Source organism: Gadus morhua, chromosome 22 (genome assembly GCF_902167405.1).
Source record: "Gadus morhua chromosome 22, gadMor3.0, whole genome shotgun sequence".
NCBI classification, from domain to species: Eukaryota; Metazoa; Chordata; class Actinopteri; order Gadiformes; family Gadidae; genus Gadus; species Gadus morhua.
The window spans coordinates 22,049,719-22,062,179 of record NC_044069.1 but is presented as its reverse complement, the minus strand read 5'-3'; the positions used below and the strand labels follow the sequence as shown (position 1 = coordinate 22,062,179).

The following is a 12,461-nucleotide window of genomic DNA, read 5'->3' as shown; positions in this document are numbered from 1 at the left end:
TTTTCTGGGTCCCATCCTCTTCTCAGTTCACCAATTCACAGGGCACTGTCATTCACTTAGCTGGTTAATCCTACCCCAGCTATGAAGATGCCACCCTCATGTCGCCGCACCCCCTGAAGTTCATTCTGGACAAGCCTGAGCTGCACTTCCTTGTACGGAAGGGATCGCCCGTCCACGACCTCTCCGTCAATATTGAAAATTGTGTTATCGGCAAGGAACCTAAGTGTGACACTTGGGTTCCTTGCCGATAACACTGGATGACTAGCTGTTCTTCATTTTCAACATCGCTGCGACCGCCCGCTTTACAGACATGCTGTACAACAAGAGGATACGTCTGTTCCTCACGCAGAAGTCCACACAGTTTTTTTGGCCCAGGCTCTTGACATCTTGTGTCTGGCTGCAACTCCCTCCAGGCCGGTCTGCCTGCATATGCCATTCATCCTCTGCAGCTCATCCAGACATGATCACCAGCAGTCCGGCCTCTGCACTCTATAACAAACGGCTTCTCCATCACTACATGGGGGACCCCAGCAGCCGCTCAACAGAATCCTGATGGTGTTCTGTCCTCACTCCACAGTGGTGCCACAAGCTACCCAGATGACTTAAGGACAGCAGGAACGTCTTGCGGCCCAGATGAAAAACAAAAAAAAGACATTCTTTGATTTTATTAATTGTATGGACTCTTGGAATTGTGACGACTTAATCAATTTGAGTTGAATCTTCACGGTTGATGTACTTATTGTAAGTCCGCTTGGATAGAAGTCGGAACTAAATACATGGGACGGTATGCAAGTCAGTGATGTTTTGGCTGGGAAGGGCCCAGGCTTTCACCTGATAATCTCTTTTGTTATGGGTATGGCTACTTTGTTTTATTCCAGTTCAAGTACAGCCTCAAATGGTCTAAAGGCAGTTGATCAATATTATTTTGGAAATGTATAATATGGGCCAATTCATTTTATAAAAATATTTACCCAACAATCAAGTAATACTGAGTGGTTCTTATTTATTATTTTATGCTATTTAGTGACAGTGAGTGAGTTGTCTGATATTTTCATTGCAGAAGCTGAGTTTTATATACCGGTAATACATCTATTTTTGGACGGTTTTATTCTTAAACTGTCAATTATTTTTAGCAAAAGTCTAATACAATATAAGACCTTCGTATGAAGGACGACCTCTTGGTATTGGTAGATCATTCAAATATAATATAAAATTAAGTCCCTTAGATTCAAAAAATTGGCCTATATTGTTTTTGTAGGCTATACAGTGGTAAGAATACGTTTATACACCCATGCTAAAGTTGACTAAAAAGAGGAACAAAAATATAATCTTTTGGAAATTGATCATAATGCAACCTTTTAGGCCGCCAATTTTCTTTGTGAATGAATAATGTAGATAAAAGTTCTTTATTTAAATACAAGGTGCATAAGAATAGGAACCTCTATGTTCAATTCCAATCGAGGCAGCCTGATTTTTTTTAAAGGCTATTAATTTCATGGATCCAGGATACTATGCATCCTGATAAAGTAACTTAGGCCTTTGGAATTAAAATAGCCCCATATACTTATGCACCCTGTATTTTAATGAAGAACACATGTTTATTTACGATACATTATTCGTTCACAAAGAAAAGTGGTTTCCTAAAAGGTTGAATTTTTCCTCATTTGTTTAATAAAGGCATTAAGATCGATTTCCAAAAGATGATTCTTTATTCCTCTTTTTAGCCAACATTAGCATGGTGCATAAACTTATTCTTACCACTGTCTGCTTCGCTGACAAATAAGTCATGGCGTTCTATAAAGAAAAATCTGTCATTACATAAAGTTCAAACCAGCAAGGCATTATAGGCAACTGTACCTAAAAGGGGAATGGATATTAAACCAGGTCATCGAGTCCTAGTCGAAAACGATTCCCAATGCCCACGGTCTATACCTAATCCCTACACCTGCTCCCGAATTATATGAATTCACTGTAAATCACTTGGCTTAAAGTCACAATATCTCATGAAAAATATTTAAATTAGTCCCCAATAGAGAGCGCCAAGTAAAGTAGCCTACACACCGACTAACTAACACATGCTCCACATATTTCAGTAACAGCTTGACATTTAAAAGTCGACCATGCTCCAATTCAAATTGCTGCCGTGAAGGAGGTGAGAAACACTGGAATGTGAGAAACAAAGGACATGCTTTGAGTGATATTAACTTGTTCAAATGCAGATCCCTCTGCGAAATTCCAGCACCTACCACATAGCTTGCGTGGCTTTCAAAGGCACTTGTATGCAAATTGGGCACATTTGTTGTGTCTAACAGGACTATAACATTGGAATGTGTGGTGTTTTAGTTCTACTGCAAGGGTTTTGAGAGTTAAAATTGAAGATTTGTTCATTTTAAATATCACTTCTTTAAGTTACACTTTTTTTTTACAGCAGAATGAGCTACCCGGCGCATACAATATAAAATACAATTATATACTGCAATTATTCTCCTATTATTTGAAGAGACAATGTTGATCTAGGATTAATCCACAAACTTTTGTTTAAAATAACCCAGCGAGGAACGCCTACTGTAATATAATAATAATAATAATAATAATAATAATAATAATAATAATAATAATAATAAATATAGCTGCGAGCAGCAATGTGGGTGTCAAGCATAATCGGACTCGGTAGGCTTATTCTGCCGGATGGACGCAATCGGCCAGGGGGCTACATGACGACCGCCTCGGAAATCGGCAATACCGACAGCCGGTGGGATGAGTAAATGGGAAAAGGACCCCACCTAGAGGTAAGGGGGCAATGCAGTCTGCCTGACAGAACAAATGTCACAAATACATAGGGGTATTCGGAACAATATCCCTAAAAGAGACACCATGTAAACAAGCATCCCTTCTGGAGGTGGTTCGTGAAGCATCTGATCCAGTGGGAATTGCAGTTTATATTTTAAGTGGGCGGAATGGTAAATATAGTCATTGTTGCATTATACATTAAGTACGCTTATCGCCACACGAGTGCAGTGTCTACCCATTAATGAGCGCCGTCAAGTTTGATTGCCTGTCACGGCCAAACGGTTTTGAATTTGAGAAAGCTGTTTAACACATTAGTTCAGCTTGGTCTGAAGATCATATATGCAGAGTTTCATGAAGATTGGACATAATTTGTGGCCTGTGGGAATTTACAACTGATTTTGACAACTTTCAACATGGCGGCCAAGTTCTGATGTTGCAATGAGAAATAATTTATATGCTATATGAGTAGGTCTGACAGTATCATCAGTCATTGAAAATAAGTTTGAAATGTACTCATGTGAAGAGAGAGGAGTTAAAACACGTCTTCATTAATTATAGCGCCCCTAGCGGTAAATGGTCACCAAATTCTTTGAGTGTCCCCATGATTATGGTATGGGTCAATGTATCTAGTTGGTTATGATATGTCAAAGGGCTGCAGAGATATTGGCATGTTTCCGGTTTTCCGGCTTCGCGCTCGAATATCATTGGCTGTCGCGGATATTTCTGCAAGACGTAATATATGAGCTATATGGGGAGGTCTGATAGTATCACCAGACATTGAAAATAAGTTTAAATGTACTCATGTGAAGAGAGAGGAGTCAAAACACATCGACATTAATAACAGCGCCACCTAGAGGTCAAGGGTCACCAAATTCATTCAGTGTCACCGTGATGCGGTCATGGGTCTCTCTACCAAGGTTGGTTATGATAGGTCAAAGGGCTTCTGAGATATGGGCTTACTTCCGGTTTGGCAACTTGGCGGTTAAATTTGATTGGCTTTAGCGGACAAACGGTTTTGAATTTGACAAATCTATTCGATGTTTTTATCAAGCATGGCCAGAAGATCATGTGTGTCAAGATTCGAGATGATTGGACAAGATTTGTGATAGAAGTAGCATTTTGAAGGTTTTTGACATAAACCAAGATGGCGGAAATATACGTCATGGCACAATGACGTCATAGGGTGTGTTGAACTGGGCTTGGTTCAAGGAATCCAATGATACCTGGTTTGTGAAAATTGGTCGAATAGGTCAAAAGTTATGAACATGAATGCATGCCCAAATTTGACCTGTTGGTGGCGCTAGAGCTGTTGGGCTAGCGACCTTAGATTGGCTTAATGGGCTAATGGGGCAGTCCTGAACAAGTGTGCCAAATTTCACAACTTTTCGCCAAGCGGTTCTATGGGCTGCCATTGACTCCAATGGCAGCATAATAATAATAATAATAATAAGAATTCGTACAATAACAATAGGTTGTCTCGCAACATAGTTGCTTGACACCCAAATATAGCTGCGAGCAGCAATGTGGGTGTCAAGCATAATGGGACTCGGTAAGCTAATTTTGCCGGGCGGACGTAATCGGCCAGGGGGCTACATGACGACCGTCTCGGAAATCGGCAATACCGACAGCCGGTGGGATGAGGAAATGGGAAAAGGACCCACCTAGAGGTAAGGGCGCAATACAGTCTGCCTGACAGAACAAATGTCACAAATACATAGGGGTATTCGGAACAATATTCCTAAAAGAGACACAATGTAAACAAGCACCCGTTCTGGAGGTGGTTCGTGAAGCATCTAATCCATCGGGAATTGAAGTTTATATTGTAAATCGGCGTAATGGTAAATATAGTCATTGTTGTAGTATACATTAAGTACCGCTTGTCGCCACACGAGTGCAGTGTCTACCCATTAATGAGCGTCGTCAAGTTTGATTGGCTGTCACGGCCAAACGGTTTTGAATTTGAGAAAGCGGTTTGATACATTTGTTCAGCTTGGTCGGAAGATCATTTTTGCCAAGTTCTATGAAGATTGGACATTGTAGTGTTCTCGTGCAGTGTGTTGTAACCCTGACTTAACACAGAGTTAAACCGTAGCCAATGAAGACAGAGTCGTAGTAAGGTTGACCATTTACTGTCACAATTCCTCATGAACAGACGGTGAAAACTGCAAATAAAAGAATACAAAAATACTGAATGTACATTTGACTAAACAGCATGTTGTACATAGTTGTAAATAATAATATGAACTGTCTAACACTGCATGAAGACATTCTGATGCCAATTGCATTGATTTTAGTTTGTACACAATTGCTAACCAAAACGTTTTTAACAACACATCAAACATTATTTTTAAATAAATCCACTCTAATATATTATCTTAAACATGTCTTGCATTGATTAAACAAACTTACGGCATTGCCTCTTAGATGCTTTCATGTGGATGCTAGCGGATTACAATCAGAAGATGCACATGTCTGCCATTCCTTCTACAGAGGTAAGATTTTTAACAGGAAATTACGTCACAGGAAGTGACTAAACCGGAAGTGATAATAACAAACCTAAAACGGCAAAATAATATGAATTTATACATTGGCTTATTTTAACTGTAAAGTAATTATTCACATCCGTTTTTACATATACATATTTAAGAAATCAATGTAAGAATATTAAATGAGTGCCAGGAGAGACAACACAGACATAATTTGTGGCCTGTGGAAATTTTCAACTGATTTTGACAACTTGCAACATGGCGGCCAAGTTCTGATGCAATGAGAAATAATTCATAAGCTACATAAGGAGGTCTGGCAGTATCCTCAGACATTAAAAATAAGTTTGAAATGTACTCATGTGAAGAGAGAGGAGTTAAACACGTCTTCATTAATTATAGCTTCCCCTATAGGTCAATGGTCACCAAATTCATTGAGTGTCCCCCTGATGATGTTATGGGTCTATGTATCAAGTTTGGTTATGATATGTCAAAGGGATGCTGAGATATTGGCGTGTTTCCGGTTTGGCGGGTTCGCGGTCGAATATCATTGGCTGTCGCGGATATTTCTGCAAGAAATAATATACTAGCTATACGGGGAGGTCTAATAGTATCACTAGACATTGAAAATAAGTTTTAAATGGACTCATGTGAAGAGAAAGGAGTCAAAACACATCGACATTAATAACAGCGCCACCTAGAGGTCAAAGGTCACCAAATTCATCCAGTGTAACCTTTATGGGGTCATGGGTCTATGTACCAAGGTTGGTTATGATATGTCAAAGAACTGCTGAGATATGGGCTTACTTCCGGTTTGGCCGCTGCGCTGCAAAATTTGATTGGCTTTAGCGGGCAAACGGTTTTGAATTTGACAAATCTATTCGATGTTTTTCATCAAGGATGGCCAGAAGATCATGTGTGCCAAGTTTCGAGATGATTGGACAAGATTTGTGATAGGAGTAGCATTTTGAAGGTTTTTGACATAACCAAGATGGCGGACATATACGTCATGGCGCAATGACGTCATAGGATGTGTTGAACTGGGCTTGGTTCAAGGAATCCAATGATACCTGGTTTGTGAAAATTGGTCGAATAGGTCAAAAGTTATGAACATGAATGCATGCCCAACTTTGACCTGTTGGTGGCGCTAGAGCTGTTGGGCTAGCGACCTTAGATTGGCTTAATGGGCTAATGGGGCAGTCCTGAACAAGTGTGCCAAATTTCACAACTTTTCGCCAAGCGGTTCTATGGGCTGCCATTGACTCCAATGGCAGCATAATAATAATAATAATAATAAGAATTCGTACAATAACAATAGGTTGTCTCGCAACATAGTTGCTTGACACCCAATAATAATAATAATACATTTAATTTAGAGGCGCCTTTCAAGACACCCATGGTCACCAATATCAAAGCAGGGCAGGTAGACCTAAAAGTCTTAGGTTAGACATACTCTAGCTTGCATGAACATTCCAATGTGTGCTCATATTGATCACACAGCACAGTTGCTACATAAACCAAGGGATTTGTGCAGTGATATAAAGGGTGATTATAAAAAGGGTGAAAGGCCAGTTGTGTATTTACCATTCTTCTTGTGTGTCCCAGAGTGGCTCCACCTTAAAGCCGTACACACCTGCAGCTAATCCGGTGCTGCCGGAGCGTGATTGCGGATGAGTGGGGTGTACAGCGAGCAACACGTCAAGGTGACAAACGCTTTGTTTATTGGCATTGATAATTAGAATTAACCTGAGATGTGTTTTCTTGAATACTTGTTTGCCTGCCAGTTTTGTTAAACAGTAATGCTATCTTGAGAGAAAACCGTTTGTAGTCTTAAGCTATAGGCTAGTTAAAAGTTGGGGTAGTTTCAAATGATTCTCCATGGGTGAGCCTACTTCGATTAGAATCTTCTGCCAAATGTAGGCTACTTATTGTAGGCGCTTTCGATAAAAGTGTCTGCTAAATGCCCTCAATGTAAATGTTGATGCAAGTATTTCTCGTTTTTGACTGCACAGTTGCTCTAATGTGCAAACAATGAGATGAATATCCTTGTGTAATGTGTGCTATTTTGTGGATAGATTATTAGACTATTATTTGAATTCTTTACATTCAAGTGATTATTCTAATATGTCATCAACTGAATCTTTGAAATGGTTGTAAGATAATGTTTCTTAATATAGTAACGATATTAAGCATTCACTCTGAAGAGGTTTAGTTTCAACGAAAGATCCCGTTGTGTAGAAAGATGCAGGTGCCATCTTATATTCAGAATTACGAAGTTTAAGGCCAGCCGAACATCTGCTGTGTCAACACTTATGGAATTATTACTTGTCGTGCTCTGATTTAGAACATGCGTTTAGTATATCTCTCATGGTTATTGTTTGTTTGTAACCTATTTATCCTAATGTCACAGGTAATGCCCACAAATACTTGTACCAAAGATGCTTACAGGGTGTGACCAATTTATATTCTTAAATCTTATTTTTTATCATTTAAGATTTCACTACTTATTTACACTTCTGGTGAGGAAATGTAAATAACTTGGTGGCACTAAAAATGATGATGAAAGTGTGTACATGAGTGCAAAATGTAAATGAAGGCCCCAGAAAACGGTGGGGCTGGTTCTAATGCCTTGTATGATGGACATGTTAATCGGCGTCCTCTTTGACCCCCACCACACAGCCACACCCTGCTGGCCTCTGCTCTTCCACTTCATGAGCGGCTCCTCATTGACGTGGGAGGCGCTAATGTGCTTTTGTTCCTGCTGTGCTTAAATTCAGCGTGTCCCGGGAGCTCTGCATAGTACGCCTCTTGGAGACGAAGAGTGAACCTCACCCCCGGCCTCTGTGTGTGTTTGGACTGAGCCCACAACAAACTAGAAGAACATGGCTGATGTCTACGGAGCTCCGGCACCTGTGGTCCTCCAGCACCGTGCTGCGCACCCCAGATTCAACAGGAGGAGCAAAACCTACCTGGCCATGATTGCCTGCGTTCTGCAGGACACCCCTGGGAAGATGCTGACTTTTTCTCAGGTAATGAAACATCTAGAGTCACGGTATCCCCCCCCCCCCAGGTGTTCCTTGGCTCATGTAGGAGTGTTTGTATTTAAAGGCAGTCCGTTCTAAAATCCCTGAACGTATTTTGTGCTCTTTGGTTTCAGTTGATGGAAAAGCTGGAAGAATTTGTCACGGGAGACAGGAAGTGTTTCGAGAACAACATCCGAGTCTGCTTGTCCTACAGCAAATGCTTTGTCAAGGTGAACATTAAGGAACATGCATTTCTCTCATGAATGCAGCAAAATGGACGTTTACCTTAACCCTAAAACAAATGTTTTCTCCATTTCAGTCTGGACCCTAATCTCAAGCCTCTTTCTGCTGTGTTTTTAGAATCCAATGTATCCACAGATGCCGAGCTGTAAGTTGAACTACTGGAAGCTGGACCACAGTCAAATCACTGTCAAGATGGTGCACCGTCACTTCAGGAAAATCCTGGATCAGTTTCCAGAGCTGGCCCCCAAGATGGCAAAGTGGCCCCTGACACCCCAGGGATCACCGGGCCCCATCACAACTGTCCCACACACCCCAGAACCAGCGGACTGCAAAGCTCCTCCGACCAGAGGGAGCATTAAGTTCAGAGGGCCGTTCTCCATCGAGTCTCTGCTGAGGAGGGACAGTCCCTCCCGCCAGGGCCCCAAGCCTCCACTCCCTCCCCCTCCAGCACCTCAGCGGTCCGGCCAGGCCGTGGAGCTGGAGCAGCAGGCCTACTCCCCGGGGGACTGTGGTGACGAAGCCAAGGGCTGGTTGAGCTGGGACTACCTGCCGGTGGAGACACTGCTACCGGGTTCAGATAAAACGTGGCCCTTCCACAACACGTGGTGCAACGTCCGAGTGGGGGACCCGGGGGCCCGGCCCTTCAAGAGGATGTGTTGGGAACCCTCTGCTCCTGTGACCCAGCAGAGAGACGGCCAGGCTCCGTATGTGGCAGGACCGCAGAGCAACCCCATGTCCAGATACCTTTGTGACGTTCATCACTTTCGTCTGTGAACATTCGGCAAACAAAAATAGGACTTTTAATATATAAATATATACTTGTTGCACTTTGAATTACGGCTAATGTTTTTTTTCATTGTAATGCCGAATTTTTCATTATTTGTAACTTTTTTTAAGTCAACTTTTTTTTTTTTATGTTGGTGAAGGCCAGAAAAATGAAAGAATTATATAGAATCTCTGTAATTAAAATGACATGGTACATCACCCGTCATGTTGTCACCAGGGGGCAGTGTCGTATAACCGTCTTTCTGTTGTAACTGCTTTTTATTTCTCAACAGCACAATAAAGGTGTCTTGTCTTCGAAATTCCCACTGATCTTTTTTTATTTATATAAACTTCTCATAGTAATGATAGATGTACTCATATACTATGCACATATCTTTAACGGTTGATCATTAAAACAAATGTTTTTTGGGGGAGATCATGGGCAAATCATGTATTTGCAGTCGGGTCTCATTCACCATTTGAAATGGGATGTGAACTTTGGGGTGACTGACCACTTTAGGAACCTTAAGGTGAGCAAATAGCAAAACGTTTTGCTTTTCTATTTGAAATATCTTAAGACATGTGGTTTAGACATTGACCTTCCCGTGAGAATTTATCATAAGGGATACCCAATCATGGGCTTATTTCTTCATTGAACATGGATGGTTAAGGGTCGTTGCAGATCTCGCACAGCTTAATGTCAGCCATTACCGACTCTTGGTTTAAAAAGGGCTGGAAAAGATCAACAAACTGTTCCTGCCCAGGACCGGTTGTCATGTAGGTTATCGGATCTAAAGCCCTTTCACCAGTTCAAGCTCAGTCACTAGAATACACGTTTTCAATACACATACAAGTTTTCGAAGTCCATTGTGTCCCTCTTTATTTTCTGGAGGACTATGCCTTCTATTATGTTGTCAGATGTTGGGACATTAAGCCATTTGAATAAAATAAATATCAGCCTATAACCGTGTATTGATATGGACCTCAACTGCTGCTTGATCAAATGATTTCAGACCTGCAGGCACAATGGTATACATCTCAAACATACAAAGTCCACGCTGTGACATGTCTGACAAGGCTTGAGAACCAGTTAAGCAACAGAACAAACTCGATTTGAAATATGCCAACATGGTGTAAAAATAATTACTTTTCCGATAAGCCAATTGATATGCCAATAACAACCTGTTCCCAGGGAAGGCTTACAACCTTTGGACTTGTCATGCAGTATTTTGAGTTCATTGCAAGAGATTGAATCCATTGCATCAAGGGATGTCAATCATTGTCAGAAGTCAAGTTCAATTCCTGCCCCTGACCCATTTACTTGCAGGCCAGTGTAGTGCTGGCCATGGGGTTTGATCCTCAACCAAACGGCACTGGGTGAGATCCCAATGTCTTCGGTCAAACCCATACATGATAGGGCCCTCTGGCAAGATGCCTGCACCTGCATGCAGCTTGCTGACATGAACCTGGATACACTGTAAGTCGCTTTCAGTTAAAGCATCTGCTATATACTAAATAGTATACTGCTCTGAGTTAAATGTCAGAGCCCAGATTTGGTATGGGAGGACAAGGGGGAAGAACTGGCAGAAAGGCCCACGACATACTTTCATTGGGAGGGATTAATGACGGCTTAGATCCTGACAGTTCAGCCTCTGTCCGTCTGTTTCCCTCGCTCCCTCCCAACGCTGATCGCCCATCGGAGATTACAAAAGAGAGCAAGCCAGGCAGGAAGTTAGAGCGGCCAAGCATGTGACTTAAGGATGGAGAGGGAGAGAGAGAGAGGAGAGAGAGAGAGAGAGAGAGAGAGAAGAGAGAGAGAGAGAGAGAGAGAGAGAGAGGAGAGAGAGAGAGAGAGAGAGAGACAAACAGAAACACTCTTGTCTCTGAAATGTCTCTAAGCCACAGTCCTGTTCAATCTTATTGTTCCCTCTGTTCTGTTGCTTATGTGTACTTCACACATTCCCTTTGTGGTCCAAAGTGTGTGTGAACACAACCACATCCACATCCACACACCCACACGGATGTCGGAGTAAAAGAACAAAGAAGGTGTGTCCCAAAATTGCACATCCTGAGAGGGATTATTTTGGGAGTGTCTTCTCGAAAAATGGAGTACTTCCTTCTTTGTACTCTCCTTTCCGAATGCTGTAGTTAGATATCCATTTAGTAATGAGGAAACTCTAAGTCTTTGTGACTTGAAGCCTTTTATCGGGGTACTCTGTGGTTAATATAAGAACTACAACATGCCATGGGGGTTTAGCAACTGGTTTCTCTTTTTCTTTTTGTATATTTTCAACTTATTCAGCTGTATTTATCTTCCTTTTTCTTCACATTTTTCTCCAGTAACCTTTACCTCAAAGCATATTCCCAGGAATGATAACAAGATAGGGTTTTAGGAATTGGGATTAGGTCCTAATTTCTGGAATGTTCGGTGCCCATGATGTCTCTGTGAGTTCATGTAAATACATAACACCCTACCGTGGGCTAGAACACTGCCATAAACACGGTCCACCAACTGACGTGTTTGTGAACAATAGCCTTAATATCAATAATTTTTTTATTGTTTCTCATATATCAAAACATCTCATCGTTCACATACAAGATTCACATACAAGGGAAAATGAACAATACAAAAGAGGATACAATCAGGTGGGAGGTCAAAGGTGAAGGGTGATAACTTCACACCACACTAAACTGCCACACTTTGACAGGCTATTTTAACCTTCTATAAACCAACCGCTCCCAGACTAAACAAACTTGATCGTAAGGTTTTACAGTTTGTGATGATCATCAAACCATTGGATGAATGGCAGTCTGGTCAATCAATAAAAAAGATGAAAAGATTTCTATCTTATCATAACCTTTATTGGACCACTATCGACCGCTGCGGAGCATGAAGCAGACTTTACTGGTTTACAACCCAAACAACCAGTTACAGTTGTTGCAGTTGTATTATCCTGACTGTTACAGATCCAGATTAGGGTGAAGGGTAGGACTGATGGATAGGAGCTATTGACTAATTGTTGTGAGTCATTGTAAGAATCACATTCACATGATTTTGCAAGCTACACTTAGCAACTCCATTTTACTGGTGGTTGGGGAGGGCAGGAAGGTTTGGTGTGTCTCGGGGAGGGCAGGAAGGTTTGGTGTTTCCCGGGGA

General features: G+C 41.5%; 1 protein-coding gene across 3 annotated transcripts; it reads left to right on the top strand.

Moving 5' to 3' along the window:
* The first annotated feature begins 6,826 nt into the window (after positions 1-6,826).
* Positions 6,827-9,628, top strand: si:rp71-45k5.2 (forkhead box transcription factor). Of its 3 annotated transcripts, none has more exons than XM_030346238.1 (4): positions 6,827-6,976; positions 8,051-8,302; positions 8,431-8,526; positions 8,657-9,628. In XM_030346238.1, exons 2-4 carry the CDS (start codon positions 8,156-8,158, stop codon positions 9,311-9,313), a joined length of 900 nt encoding a protein of 299 aa, XP_030202098.1. In that variant the 5' UTR covers positions 6,827-6,976; positions 8,051-8,155; the 3' UTR covers positions 9,314-9,628. The 3 variants fall into 3 exon arrangements, with proteins under 3 accessions (XP_030202098.1, XP_030202100.1, XP_030202099.1); XM_030346240.1 differs by lacking the exon at positions 6,827-6,976 and adding an exon at positions 7,023-7,155; XM_030346239.1 differs by lacking the exon at positions 6,827-6,976 and adding an exon at positions 7,023-7,189.
* The last annotated feature ends 2,833 nt before the right edge of the window (positions 9,629-12,461 follow it).